Source organism: Syngnathus floridae, chromosome 5 (assembly GCF_059516105.1).
Source record: "Syngnathus floridae isolate MCC-2025c chromosome 5, RoL_Sflo_1.0, whole genome shotgun sequence".
Taxonomy (NCBI): domain Eukaryota; kingdom Metazoa; phylum Chordata; class Actinopteri; order Syngnathiformes; family Syngnathidae; genus Syngnathus; species Syngnathus floridae.
In genome coordinates, this window is record NC_142417.1 from 6,124,040 (window position 1) to 6,139,871 (window position 15,832).

General features: G+C 41.4%; 1 protein-coding gene across 3 annotated transcripts in view; it reads left to right on the forward strand.

The window, feature by feature from the left end:
• Positions 1-15,832, forward strand: part of fbxl17 (F-box and leucine-rich repeat protein 17) — a 178,010-nt gene that overhangs the window by 42,848 nt on the left and 119,330 nt on the right. For all 3 annotated transcript variants that reach the window (XR_015858440.1, XM_088374927.1, XM_088374928.1), the window contains exons 7-8: positions 4,967-5,074; positions 14,382-14,512. Coding sequence is in view for 2 of the 3 variants with exons in the window: in XM_088374927.1 (XP_088231053.1) it covers positions 4,967-5,074; positions 14,382-14,512 (239 nt within the window). In the remaining variant the exon portion in view is untranslated. The remainder of the gene's footprint in view (positions 1-4,966; positions 5,075-14,381; positions 14,513-15,832) is intronic.

Genomic DNA, 15,832 nt, shown 5'->3' on the forward strand with positions numbered 1-15,832 from the left:
CCCATCAGGCCTTTAATAAGATCAGACCGCTTTCATATTCACGCGCCTGCCTCTGTGCACACCAGTCGTTTTTGGCGGCCCGTCCTCCCGCCCTGCCTGTCACGTCCGGATCCAGACAGGATTTGCCGGGCTAAAGCCGCTAAACAAATACGCCCAAGATCACAAGCTTCATTATAGTAATCGGAAAAGATTGAAAATTTCTTCTTGTTTATCTCGCTTGCCTCTGTAATCTGTCCGGACTCAGTGATACGTATGCAATCTGTGTGTGTGTGTGTTAGACCTTCTCATCTTCAGAGACTCGCTTCTCTGATCGATACCCAGGCAAACCTTGTACTTAGTGCACAACAGCTCATCAGCACAGAGGAAGCACAGTAAAGAGACTCTCCCTCGCTGTAGTAAAACTTAACGACTTTCCGTGTTGCCTTTGTCTCCAGGCAGCGGATATTACAGAACATAATAAGTATGCATTTAGATTTTTTGCAAGATCACCACTCCTTCAAATCTATACAGCCCAACACAGGCCTTTAAAAGTAGACAATGTTTTGTCTATGCATGTGTGTGTTTGTGTGTGAGTGAGTGTGAGAGAGATCAAGCATGGGTCTTTAAGTGTGTGTTCCCTCTCCAAGGCCGTGATGAGACCACTGCAGGATCACCCCCAAGAGAGTATTTGTGAGGGAAATGATTACCTTGGAAAAGAACCCAACTTTGATGAAAATCACCCCACTCCAATTTGCACCTCGCGGGCATGCATGCGGTGTCCATGTTTTCGCATCATATTGGAAATGTGTAAAATTGTACAAGAGCGCTTTCGTAACAAAGTGCTTTCATCAAGACGTCGTTATATTCAGCGGCCTCTGATTGAGTTGCAGAATTTTCATCTCGAGGGGTTTTGGGATTGAGACTGCTCTGATGCTTTTATTTTGTGTGGAATTGTACTTCAGGGAGCAACAATAGAACCACACACATCTAAAGTTGTTCGAAAGGCACATCGCCGTTGAAGTACAGATAGTACTAATGTTTTTTTTCCCCCAGTGTTTGGAAGCTTTTATTTATCTAACCTCAGTCATGTCACTTAAAGATTAAGATATCGTTTACTCTTAATTAATCGTTTTTGGAATGCTAGCTTGCATTACTGATTGTTTTGTAAGTCTAGACATGATTTTTTTCCAATTTTAATCTTTAAATCTTGGGTAAATACATGCCAAGGAATATTAACGATGCAGTGGACCCCTGGAATCTCAAGACTTTGCTGATAGAAGAACTAAAATAAAATCAAAACATTATTCATAATACATTTTTAAAGCCGTTTTCAACACTTTTGAATGGCCAAAAAACTGTAAAAATAATATTGTGCGGGATGACCAATAGTACTGATTTTTTGGAAAATAATGTGATTTGCCAAATTATGGCATTGGGATTTTCGGCCCAGTGTCAGTTATATGTTATTTAAAACACGTACTGGCCATTTTCTTTTTATTACGATAAAAGGAAACTTTCAAAGTCCAACAGTCTCCCGAATCAAACTGACTTTCAAGCATTTATAAATGCTTAACTTTTGTCAGTCCTAAAATGGAGTCATACCAGATGGCAATTTTATTCATTAAAGCATTTTATGTAAGTCACATGACATGCCAAAAATATGTCTTTCTAATGATGTTTTCTTTTGTCCCAAAATCTCTTTGAATGGTAATTTGGGAAGTCGAAAGCATTCATTGTCAAACACATGCAGGAAACACTTAATAGCGCAACACTGACCGTGAGTTTTTTTTGGCAATGTAGACGAGCTTGATAAATGGAAAATATGACTTTTCAATTCGTATTTGACATCGTTTTAAGGCTCTACTCTACATGTTCGTGTTCTTAATCACTGATGCTTTGTTTTTATTGGTCCAGAACAGCTCAATTCTAAATGAGAGGTGCATCAGGCAGGAAATAACGGCGCATTGGACAAAAAAAAAAAACGACAAACACCACTCTGGTCTGATGGAGTCAAATGAGTCGTATGATGGACCATATCGATGTCCATATTGGAGTAGATGTGGCCCCTGGGTGCTTCCCCAGCATTAGCGTAGGCAAGAACATGCTGTAAGATGAAACACACTCTCACACGCAACATTACCTGTTTTTTTTTTTTTTTTTTGGGCAACCACAGCACTCTCAACAATTACCTTGCAACAAGACCCACACAAAAGCCATCTTTATGATTGCAGCGTTGTGCAATTGCAGTCTGCTTTTCTTGCTTCACTAGGAGAGTATTAAATCAGATAGTGGAAGGCTGAAAGGTTTGAAGGCCTCTCTTGGCGGGCCACAAGGCTTCTAAACAAATGGTTGCCATCGCTATATTTATGTTTTTAAATCAAAGTCCTTTCATGGCTGAAGAGGAGCATGTTTTTTTTTTTTTTAGATTCTGAATTTTACTGAGGAATCCACATTGATGGATCCACCCGGGTACAAGTCTTAATTTGATACAGTACATGCCCACCTGGCCTGTTGTGCGCTGCTCTTTATTTTTTTTCCCCGTTCTTTCTCGCTTGCTGAAAATAATTGTAGCGGTGTAATATTCTTTCTTTGGTCAAATGAGACTCGCTACACAGATACAGCCTTGGAGTTGAGAGTCTGCATTTTTTTATTGAAGCGCTTGACTTTTTCATTGCTGCTAGTTTTTTTTTTTGTTCATGCTTGTGGAGCTCAGCTTTTTTTTTTTCTCTTTTTGAGTTGCATCCACACACTTGTCTCTACCTGGCCCTGCAAGATCATGTTCCGTATGCATCAGGTTTTCCAGTTGGGAGCACCGACTCCCCTTCAGATAATCACTTCTGACTGGAGCGAGAGCCAGATCGGCGGGTCCAAATCTGAGGTGGAGAATTTTTAAGTGGCTCCCGCTTATCGATTTCATCAGTACAAGGTTGTCAAGTACAGTCAACTGTTACGAACACCGCCGTCCGGGATGAAGCGTTCTCCTCTAGGGGGTTGATTTATTTAGCCACGTGATGTAAGCACTGAAAGAAATGTCGTAGTCCATCCTCACAACTTTGCTGCCACTTTATGAATCTGTGGAGTTCACTCAACTGTTTTTTCTTAGTTGAAATGATCAAGGGCTGTTAATTTTTTAAATGTTTTGCACACACCCAGAGAAAGTCTTTTTTATAATTGAAATTATAATTGGTAGTTAATCTGCAAGACAATTTGTGTTCATTACCACAAAAAGTCTATTTAAAAAAGATAAAAAAAGTAAGAATTGAGCTGATTTACACATTTCTATAGTGGAAATTGAACACCATTGAAGTCTTATAAATCAAATTTGGAAAACAATGCACTTCTGAATTTAAACAAATTTCGGTGCATGAGTCACAAAACATCTCACTCACACAAGGCCTTAGGGCATGTTGCCAAATCTAGATTCCATCAAAGTATTACATTTATTTGATTTTTCTTCCAATGGCTCTGTTAATTAAGACGCCACATGTCGCCTGTCCTGCTTCTAAAGCTCTTATGAAGGCTGACAACACTCAAGGTCGACCTTGGATCAGATTATTTCAAGTTGCAACCTGAAAGATGGCCAGCACTATTGACTATACTCAAGAGGTTCCACTGTACTAAAAAAGCAAAATACCTCTGGCGTAAAACACAAACTCAAAGCATATTTCAACATCTCTCCAATTTATAGAAAAAAAATAGTCGAGTATGAGGAGCAGGTTTATTTTGTGGAGTAGCAAATAAGAACTAAATTCTTTTGGACATAATGTAATTGGTGGTGCGGTGCTACATCTAGTCTGCAAGACCTTGTGGTCACATTCTATTATGAGCCATTTCAAACCTTTTCAAGCAAGTTGGCTCCTTACCGTTAAGCTTGAGAAATTCTCCGTAAAGCTTGAGTGGTGCTCCAGGAAGTGTTTTCACCCACATAAGCCGTGCGGCATGTGGCAAAAAAGAAATGGACTCTGTCGTTGTTGTTGTGAGTCCCGGAGCCAAAGTGTTTGTCATTTGAAATTGGCAAGATTTAATTGTGTGGTTTATTTTGTCTTATTTTAGATTCATGACAAGGGATCATGTTTTGTTTTATTGAAGTATTTATTTCAGTTTGTCTAAATGGAAATGTTTTATTTCATATATATATATTATATTATATATATATTTATATATACATATATATTTATATATTATATATATATATTTTATATTTAGTTTTATTATAACTATTTATTTAATAGTTTTGTTGTTTCGAATGAAAAGTATATTTATCTCATCATGTAAACAACATAAGCGGCGTTTAGGATTCGTATTTGAGTGCACTAAGCTGTTCTAGAGTTTCTTGGGGACCTCCAAAAAATAATTTACCTAGACGTGATTAAAAAGTTTTTTTTTTGCCATCTAAAGTCCTTCAGTGTTCCGTCGTCAATTAATCAGCCTAAAAAGTCGATCCGCTCTCATTTCTTCTCACCTTATTTGCTTGTGGTGATTGATGAGAAGACTTTGGGAAGCACGGAGAGGACAATCTCCCACATCTTTCTCGGGTGTTTCTGAGAGTGAATGTTGCTACAGTATCAATACCTGTATTGATGAGCACAATATAAGGTAGTGGAAATGTTTCGCTTCCCCATTGATTCCAGCCGATCCATTCTGAGGCTGCTCGTGGACGGCCGGGTGAATGAAGGGGAGTGGTCCATCCATCATAAGTCGATGCCGCTTGGCAGACAAGTCCCGTTTTGCCTATTAGCCTCTTTCCTCCTCCTCCTCCTCACTTCAGCTGCTCATCAAGCATAAAACAATCCAGAATGCAGCACAGATGGAGCTGACATTTAGTCATGATTTTGACAACAGCTGTCTGCACCCACTTGCTTGTAGAATACTTGTTTACAAGATGATTATACCCTCCCCGCTGTAATGCTCATTTGTGTTTCACCGCCGTAGCAAAACAAATTGTAACTTGAGTCAACTAAATTTCATCTCCTCTTGTCTTCTGCAGGTCACTGACCAGTCCATGCGAGCGGTTGCCGAGCATTGCCCAGAGCTGCAGTTTGTCGGCTTCATGGGATGCCCCGTGACATCTCAAGGAGTCATCCATCTCACCGCTGTAAGTCTCATACAGCTTTGGTCATACCTGGACCATGATGGTGAATGGCATTTTACAAAGATCAATATTCAAAGATTAGCTGAATTTCATTCCTATAATTAGATGTGTGAAAATCTAAAGTGAACAGAACTAAGATGACACAGCTCGAATTATTTCAAGACGAACATTGCAACCTTAACTACCCCAAAATCATTCAGGTTCTTCGTTTAAAGAGGTGAAATGGTAAAGTGCTTTATAGATAAAAAAAATATAATAGTAATTTAGCACAGATTGACAAAATTGATTTTTAGCTTTTTTAATTTGAATTATTTTAATTTTAATAATTTTTCTTAAATTTGTCAAAACAGTAAATTAATCCTGTAAGAGCTGTAGCTTACAAATGTGACTCCATTTTCTTTGTGCGTGGATGTTCGATTCGGGTCTAATCCTAGCGCCTGCAGGCCGTGCAGCGTCTCCAAGTGGTAAATTGTACTTTTTAAAAAGAATCCCAGAACCCGACTGTGTCTTCTATCTCCGACTTCATTTTGAAGTTATGTGTTCCCTTTTAAATCTCATGAAAGCCTAATGAGATGAATCCCAATAATATGCCACTTGTCTAAGTGCACCCCGCTGTTTCTATATTAGCATCCTAATGAGTCGGGGCCCCGTGGTTAAAGAAGCTCGGCGCCATATAAACATGGACACACAAAGGCGAATCCTCAGATGGCATTCAGCACTTTTGTCATAACAATCCATCTAGAATGCACAGTCGCTCTTAGGGACCGTTGTGTATTGTACATCCACATATGTGCCCTTGTAATACAATTCGATTTATTTCTGATGAACTCGGGCTCACGCACGAGCGTGAACGCACCCACGTGGGGCTTGGGCGGCCGTTCCCTCTCAAATGCAATTACTGTTGTGTTAATAGGACTGAGACAGCCGATACCGCCCTACATTATTAGATTAAACAGCAGATTAATTTGCACTTATAGTTTTGGCCTCCCTATCATCTCAGTGGCCTCTGGTGACCTTGGCCATGGTGTTGTAGACAGACCGTAATGAAGCCAGCCAATCATAACAGCGTTGGCATACAGCGAGGTGAAGGCGAACATGCACGGTCTGGCTTACTTCATTATTATTTATTACCATGTTAACCCGTGGAGAGTTTTAGCTGTGCATAATCTTGATTTCTAGATTTTCTTTTCAAAGTTAGTTGCTGATTGGTTATCGATTGTTTATTTCAATTATACTCTCAACTTTTGAGATGTGATGACCGCATTATTAGATCACGCGATGGATTTTTATCCAAATATTCAAGTGGGGGCTGAATTCACACACCGCCGTCAGAAGAAACGATCTGAAAAATATTAACAGCCACAGAGTCTCCTTGCTACATTTATAAGTTGACCACAAACATGCAAAGGACTGAAATCCTGGAAGACCACGGCAAGATCTCGGAAGACCTGGAAATTGCCAATATCATTGTAAAGATTCAAAGGCGAAAAGACACGGCAGCGATGCAAATGCCAGTGGAGTAAATGCCTCCAAATTGTCTTGCCAACTGTAAAGGAACAATGTCAGACTTGTTCAGCCAAAGCTAAGACAGCATGGATTACAACTCTGCACCAATTCCTGCTGGAAAGCTTGCACTCGAACGAACCTAAGGATTTGGAAACAACGCACCTAGAGAATCTGTTGTCGTTGCCATGAATCACATCGAAGCTCCTCTCGGGGCTCAAGTCTTATTTTTGTTCTGTCCACTGCTATTTATTGTGTTTCAAGGCTTCCCATACTGCTTGTTTCCTCTTTTTACTGACTCTCGGTAATCTTCTCCTTAGCAGGTGATTCCGCCTCATTTATTCCCACTTGCCCCCTCCCATTGCCGATTGAAAATCGTATTCCCGCATAAGGAATCGTTGCATTTCCTGATGACTCCGTAGACTATGCATGCGAGCGCAAGGCTGCCCTCCCCCTCCCCCCTTGCTCAATTATTACCTTCCCTCCCTCTTATTTGCCTCCTCAATTGCATGCTGTCTCTTTGATAAGCTACCCATTCCCCTTGCTCGCCACCCTGTTAGCGCAAAAGAGAACTGGACAAAATCCATTATATTTTATGAAGTTCTCATTTATGGCACCCTCATTTCAGATTGATATTCTTTTTTTTTTAACCGACTTCACACAAATGAGGGGACGAGGAAATCAATTGGAAACGGTATTCTCCTAATCACGCAATCTGATTCTCGCAACGGGCCTCCCACGGCGCTAATGCCGATGGTGTGCCGAGTAACTATAAAGACTCGGCATTTATGATCCTTTAATGGTTCGGCCGTGCTTAATTCCACGCGGGCTGTGCGGCTCCCCTGCGACGTACGGCAAAACTCGATATCTGTAGCACGGCTCTGCTTGCTAAGCAATTGTCTAGTTGGTTTCAACAAGAAAAACAATTGAGCTCTCCAGTTTGGGAGAAGTTTTACACCATTTCACTTAAGTTGCCATTTTGTTATTTGAAGATTATTACAGCAATATGTAGATGCTGAAGCGGTGCCTTTGACAATTATAAACATGTACTTATCAAAAGCTAGATGCTATTTTGAGCATGTACTGTAAAATAGTGAAAGCTACCGAGGAATTTTTTGGTTGCTTGTTCGATGATTCTTCTACACGATTTTAAAATCGTGACACTTTTTCAAAGTCCCAAACAAAGTTGTCTGTAGAAAAGACATGATACATTACCGTGAAAGTACTTCTGAACACAACAAATTTTGTATTTGGCTTTGATTGTCTGTGGATTGGCTGAACTCAAACTCCAAAAACCTCAAATTAGACCCTGTTATGCGTGTGGCCCGCTTAAACTAGCACGCCTCTTCTAACTTGCATTCTCCTGATTGAAAAGTGTTGAAATCACCTTGTTTCCGTTAACCGTCTTTTCGTTTGTGAGCTTTTCCATCAATCAGTCTTAAGACATTGCCTCCCTCTTGCATATGTGCTGTGTTTGTTCCGCTCACAAACAGTCCCTCAGTGTCTCTCCATCTTCCTGTCAAGCGCGGCTCTTTTCTTCTGCCAGTGATTAAGTCCAAGGTCGACTCGATTGGAGAGTTGATGTTGAGAGCCGCCCGCTCTTGGTGGCGGCGAGCGTTCCTCCCGTCGCTCTGAGATGACTTCCCCTCAGCCTCCTCATACATCAACCTATCATTGCCCCAAGACAATGTGGGACTCATACTTGTCTCACCCCCCCCCCTCCTGTGAAAAAGTCTTAATGTCTGGGCGAATGAGAGCCGCCCTGGGACATAACAAATGACGAGGCTGTTGAAGAATGTGTCAGAGATGAAATGACATATATTTTGAGGCTGCGATAGCTTTGTGTCGTCTCTCTGATGTGCACAACTGGGATTTTTCTGGTCTTAATTTGGGGCCTTGTAGCTCCATTCAGCCGTGCTGCCTCGGTGGTTTTGTTGTTCCGCGCCACAGAAAGTTGGGACCTTTGATAAATATTCTCTAAATGTGAAACAACCGGACCACAATACCTCCAGCTTTCGATGTGCTTTTCGAGCGTATAAAAGTCTGCTGTGGGACGGGGAGGCTATTTAATTTCAGAACCATAATTATAGGTTTTATTCTTTGTGGTGGCGGTGCAATGGTAATATCAATATATTGAATTTATTTTCTCCATAAGTAATAATTGAAGTAGATGTAATCCGGCCCAAGGGGGGTCAAATGTCCACCATCATAAAACTGTTAAATACTCTTTTGGGCTTCTTCTGTACAGTTGTCCCCTCTGCAGAACTTTTCCCGCTTTTGTATGAATACCATTGACGTGGAATGTCGACACAGCAATTTTTGAAATTCTGTGGTAGTGTTAGAAATGGAAGGGACACAGATTCCAGAGGATCTGTGGATGCTCCCAATTGTTCAGGATCTCTTTTGAGTCTTTTTGTATGCCGCCGTTATATTGAATGATGCAACTCTCTCATTCATCCGCACTTGGAACGAGAGATTTCTCCGGGTGTCTATTTGGCGTCAATGTCATCATAACTGTTGTTGTTGTCTTGAAGCTTCTGCCATCAGGACCCCCCCGCATCGAGTCATTTTTCCAACTCGCATGATATGTTCGGCTCGGTTATTATACCAGACGCTCTCCTTGAGTAAGCACCTTAACGTAAACACAAAAGTAGAGTGAACCTTTTTTTTGCGGTTTCTTTTTTTAGTTCTATCGTTGTCATTACCATTTTTTTTTTCTTTTTTGGCTTATCATCCCAGATTCCCTTTTGAATGGGGATAAACAAAGAAAAGCCAAAGAAAACACAAACCACATGGGGGAAGCGAGGGATTGAGGCAAATCAACGCATGCCAAGCCACGTTGACACACTCTAACCCAGATGTCTTCCATTTCTTGTACTTTACTTACTCGACTATCTATCCATCCATTTTCTACTCCTCATCCTATTCGGGTCACGGTGAAATTTTGTTCCTTAAAATTTGAACTCCCAAGTTGTTTGACTTCCAAACTTTTTTATTTTCCACAAGTCTCGTTGTAATTGCTTTGGAGGTCTTTCACTGTGACATGTGCCTCGCCTTCAGTTGCCCTCCTACAATGGAAGAGTGATGTCTGGCTTTGCCATAGTCTGTCGACACCTTATCTCCCGTCCCCCTCCCTATTGGTGCACTGGAAATACATTACCGCAGTGACCTGTGTTACACCGATAACCCCGCCTGGAAACAAGCGAATGAACTAAATACAAGTCTGTACCTATTGCTATATGAAATAAAGTGTGTGTGTGTGTGTGTGTGTGTGTGTGTGTGTGTGTGTGTGTGTGTGTGTCTGAGCGATTGCATACTTGTCCCAGAGGTGGAATTGGGGATAACTGACTGGAGTGAGGGGGGCAATTTGAGGACTAAGAGGGGCTTTTGGAGCAAGAAAGGTTATAGAGGTTGGCGGGGGGAAAGGGAGGGAGGCGCTGAAAATGGAAATAATAATTTTCTCTGCTCCTGTAAGAAGGAGATTGGGGGATTTATATATATAATGAGTAAAGAAGAGCCTGAGGATGATGTTTTTTTATGTGTGTGTGTGTGTGTTGTGAGAGTAATTGAAGAATAATTCATTTAGCTGTCAGACGTTTTAATCCACAGACGGAGGGGTGATGCAATGAAGGGGTTGTTGACCTCCAGTGGGGTTGGGCGGGTGTGTTGCTTCTTGTCTGGTTACTGGCCAAGCTGGTGCCACTGTACTGTCTGGCTGCCAACCAGCGCTCTTTGTTGTCTGCGCGTTTGTGAGCGCACATACAAGTGTACGCCGAGCCCCGCACGAAACAGTGCTCGCTATCTCCTCCTCGAGCCTTTCCTCACGACTGAGTTTGTTATCAACACTTGCACATGTGGGATTAGTGGCTGAAAGGGAGAAAAAAGGACTGTGGCGGAGGAAATAAGTGATAGACAGTACTGTAGATGGGTGTATGACACACGTACACACATCCATCCATCCCGAACCAGACAATAGAATTTATTGCTTGATATTAAACATATAATACAAATATGACTTTTCCAGTTCATGCATTTCTGTCTCTCACTCTCTTCATATTAACATCACAATGCTGAACATTGGATTGGAGTTTGTTGGAAATCCACTTATATTTACAGCACTTTTGACAGTCAACTGAAGATTTAGGTTTTTAGAATTGCTCAGTTGCTCAATTCACAAATACTCCAACTATGACTCATTCAGGTGATGCAATTCTGATCAATATGCAATAATGATTTATCACGTGGGCAAGAGTGATTTAATCTTGTCTCACGGAACTCTGCAGGACATGGTTAAGAAGAAAACAAAAGTGTGTATGCATGAGTGCCCACTTGTAGCCACGTAGTGACACGGCTACACTCATCTCACCTCTTTGGCCTCCGTCGCGTCCTGCCTGACACCGTCTGCAACACATGAAGGCGTCTGAGCGGAATGCGAAATGGCGGCCGGGCCGCCGCCGCTACAACAAAACAATCGCGCTTGTTGTGACTTTGACTTCCTCTTCAGAACTTTGGATGTTACTGACTGTCGGAAACTTAAGTCTGGCATTTGCTGTGCACAAAGTTTTGAGCAAAAGCGTCTCTTCCATGACGTCTTTTTTCCTCAATTGCTAATTCCGAAGATAACATTTTTATTGTCATTTTTTTATACCCATCTTTAACTCGCACGTCTTAATTTTTTTTTTTTGCCAAGAGTGTCACATTCTTAGTTATTCTAAGGTTTTCTATACTGCAACAAAATGGTGTTTACTTTTCAGGAGTTATTTTGATAAGCTCCATCTTGACGTATTCACAGGCATCATGTTGGTGAACACTGCAAATACAACAAGCGCTTGTTTTACCAGCAAACTCTTGAATAGAATCCTTTGTGGCCATATTTAGAATACTAAGTATCAAATGGATGTACACTTTTTGCTACACTATAATATAAGCCCCAATACCCAAAGGATTTACGATTTAAAGCTTCCAAACCACTGTGGTCATGTAAACATATACCCAAAAAAAAAATCTTTTTATCAAGGAACAGTCTCAAACACCCCCATTAAATCACAATTTGAATTAACCAAACTAATGGTTCCAAAAGCAACGCTCGCTCATGTAGCCTTGCGGTTATGACATCACATCCTCCGCATGAGGTCCCCTAGCTTCCTGCTCAGCAAGGCTTGACGCTTGAGGTTGTGTAAATAAATGCTGTAATAACGCAAGAGTTGTAAGTGAGCGTGGACTACTTGGCCCTATAACACCGTTTAATGCAATAAAGTGTCAAATCACCCGCCTCTAATATTGAACTCCCCACGCTTGTAGCCAAGAGAGGGTGTATTTTTAAAAGCGTGTTATTTTTCTTTAATTTCAAACGGCGCGTTGCGTTTGACCTCAGACTCTCATTCTTCCTGCCTGAGAGAGCCTCTAATTGAAGCCGAGCCAGGAGGCGCACCCCCTCCTGTCACGCGGGCCACATTAAATTATACTCATTTCAAAAAAACATGTGCCGCTACACCCGTTGTCTCATGTATGAGACGTTTTCTCATCCGTCTCTGCGTGTGAATCGATTGCATGTTTTTGGGCCGGAAACAACGGAGAAATTGTCCATAATTTATATCCAATTTAGCAGATTTAATAGTGCTTTGGCGCACATTGTACTCAGCATAATAAGTTCCCCCCCCTGTTCTTTTCAATCTAAATTTAAATTAAAATCATGCCTTTAAGACATAGGAGTATTGGTTGTTAATTTACTGATTGGAGATGAAATTATTTTTGGCAGAAGGGTTGATTCATTGGAGCAGCGTGAGTTCATAATGCGCGATTGTGTTCTGAGAATCTTCATTGTGTTTGTGCACTTGAGCGTGGGTCCACGCGCCGAACTCGGAATATTCATAAAAATCAATGCGTGCATTAATTTGAGCGCCAGCCTGCGTATATTCATGGGTGGGGACACCAGGCTGGCCTCAGAGCAGCTGGATTTTGCAGGTTTGGCTGTTTTTATGAATGGCATGAATAATTATCCAGGTGTAGCTGCCAACTCGGGGGAGACGTGATGAAGTCTGCGTGGTCACAGGCGGTAGAAAAAAAAAAAAAAAGAAAAACTCAGAATCTACCATCACCCCCTTTCCTCATTTTTTTTTTTTTTAAAAGTCGATTTTTCTTTCTACCTAAATCACCGGCTTTGTTTCCCTTCACCGCCGCGCTCACCGTTAGTTTGTTTTTCTTCCCCTGCTCGTACATTCCTGTGACACACAAAATGAACTATTTCGCGAGTGGAAGTGATTAAATACGATTGGAGCCGTTAAAACGATTCGAGTCAAATTAATGTAATCTGTCAACTATGGGAAAACAAACGCCGGCTTTGCGTCCCGTCACCTGATGTGGCTCTGAGTAATTCCTGAAAGCTTATTCTTTTTTCATACATCAACTTGCCGAGATGGATGAACAAAGTTCCAGTCTTGGCTGCCTCCTCCCTTTCACCAACACATACATTTTCTATTTTCGCCCACCTAGCTCCACTACGGGCCAATCCAATCCGACTGCGGTTGGCCCCATTTCCCATTGGTTAGCCACATCAATGAAATCTACTCTATTGGCTGGATTCAGAGCTCTGTTTAGCCGACATAAGCAATTTTAAATTCTCTGAGCAAATACGATTTTTGTCCTCGGGGGGGATTTCCTGAAGGTTTAATCACGTTAATAAATATGCATGTGTGAGGAGATCACGTGATAAATCTGATCGGATATAAATGACACGCACACATGGATCGGGCTTATTGGGCATGAATAATTTGTTATTTGATTCGGCATTGGCCACAGGGGAACGTTAAAACTTTTTTGTGTTTGCTTGTCCGCATTCACCTACGCTGGCCTTCCATCAAACACCAGCCGCTCACCCACTTGACCTTCTTATTTGTCACATACACACTTAGTATTTGTCCACACATGCAAACACACAAGCTGTTTGTTTACCTCATATCTATTCAGCATATACATACAGACGTCTCCGTGTTATCACAACATTCTGTTTCATGTTTATTTCATGGTGAAGAAGACCTTTAGAACCCTGTGCGTTCACGCTGCTGCTTTATATGTCAAACCTACGGAGCCAACAGTAGTGCTCAGTGATCTAAACACCCAACGTGAGCTTGTTTTCTTTTTAGCCGCGGCCGTGACATTTAGCACCCGCGCCCGCCCTCCCCGGAGGCCGCCTGGAATATCACTCTTCTGACCCCCCTCCAACATGCGTGCAGTTAAATGTGCTTCATTCATTTTCCCAAAGCCTGTTTTTTTTCCGCACATGGTGGGTGTCAGGAAGCCGAGATATTGACTTTTTTTTAAATTTTTAATCCTGAGACCTCTTTGGGAGTATTCAGATGGGAGCGAGGGATGATTTAAAATTGGGGAGATGAAAGGAAAGGGAGTGTATGCATACATAGTATTGGCTCAGAAGTCCTCACAGCAGTTATGGAAGCACATATTGGAAAACTAACAAAGTCTAATTCTTATGCTTTGATGGCTTAGGGTGGAAGTGTTTGGAGCACCCATCCAGCCATCACGTTATATTTAATTGGTTTCTCTATGCTTAATATCACAGAAGAAACACAATGACCAATTTTCAAATGGATGATTTTTTTTTTTTATTAGCGCTCCAGTAGTTAAGTCTCCAGTCCTACTCTTAGTCACACATTTGTCTTTTTAATAAAGAAAATAACTCTGTATTGTATTTTATAATTGTATAATAAGAAATGACTGACCATACATAATAATAAGAAATGACTGACCATCACCACCAAACCCGTAGTTTATGCTACTTTTATGTTTTCAGCTACGCAACCTGACCGTGCTGGACTTGCGGCACATCTCAGAACTGAACAATGAGACAGTAATGGAGGTGGTGAAGAAGTGTCGCAAACTCAGCTCTCTCAACCTCTGCCTCAACTGGAGCATCAATGACAGGTATGTTCAGACAGTTCTTGACAGTCTTGTTTTGGATCACGTCGATGCCGACTGATAATCATGTAAGCACTAAGAGTAAAAGAAAAATAATATGGCTGAGATGAGGCCATACAACCATAGTAGGGCAAAAACAAACCATAAAAAAGCAAACTAGCTGCCTTGCAGCTAAAGCAAGCAAGCCATTTTTTAAAATAAATTGTAATAAATCCAATTAAGAAAAGTAAATGGATCGAGAGGATTTTCCCTAATGTTCTTTTAATGACTCATTAGTGTCATGATTGACAAATAATGCTTGATAAATTTTTGATGGTATTTTCTACGAGCTGACAGATTTAAGCCATTATTAAAATATTCTAATTGCATCACCACGCTAAAATCCAAATTGCTGATTTGTTTTTTTTGACTGTTGGTTGTTTGAAGACACATTTCATCCTGATCGATCGCTTTATATGGTCACATTGCACAAAATGTTTCCTTCATGATAACATGGATGTTTCATTTAGCTAATTAACATTTTTAACATACCCGCTTAATGGAAGATCATCGCACAAACACACACAAGAATCCATCTAAGAACTGATTTTTAAAAAAAAAAAAATGTTCCAAAGCACATTTTTTTCGTTTCTTTGTCCCTCTGGTCATCAGTCTCCTCTGCTCCCGCCATCTGCTTTGGGAGTCGGGGGGCTGCGCAGTATTGTAGCAACAAGAGTAAACCATCTCCTCTTTTATTTATCACGCTGTGTTTTATTCATATGTTTCAATTTAATCTATCGATTTGCAGCTACGGTTGTTGCTCCACCCGCCGACTGCGCTCCTACTCCGACTCGGGAATGTGAACACAATATTGAATTTTAACGTGGTGCACATAACGTGTGTGCGTGTGCGGAATCATTCTTGCATTAAGTTTGCGGCAGACATGTGATGGGGAATGTGATGCTACCTCTACCTCCTTTCAATCAACAAAACATGAAGTTTGGCGAAAGCGTTCCACACAGGCGCCCTCACACGCGCACACACATAACATGGCGCCTTGATGCCGTAATGATATTTACTGAACTGGCCCGTGGGCTCAAGACGTGCGTGTGTCTGACAGGAGCTGCCCGGATCACCTGTGGGAATATTGGAATTTATAATTGGTTTAGTGTGTGTGTTTGTGTAGCCTAACGTGCTATTGCGTGTCTTAGCTTTGAGGGTGACTGAGCCGGTCAGCCATTCTTGATGAATCTTCCACCCTCCATCCCCCAAAGGAGGACTTTTTGAAAATCCTCAAGTTGTAGGTGCAGTTTACTCTTTGTGCCTCCTGGCTTTTTCCATGTGGTT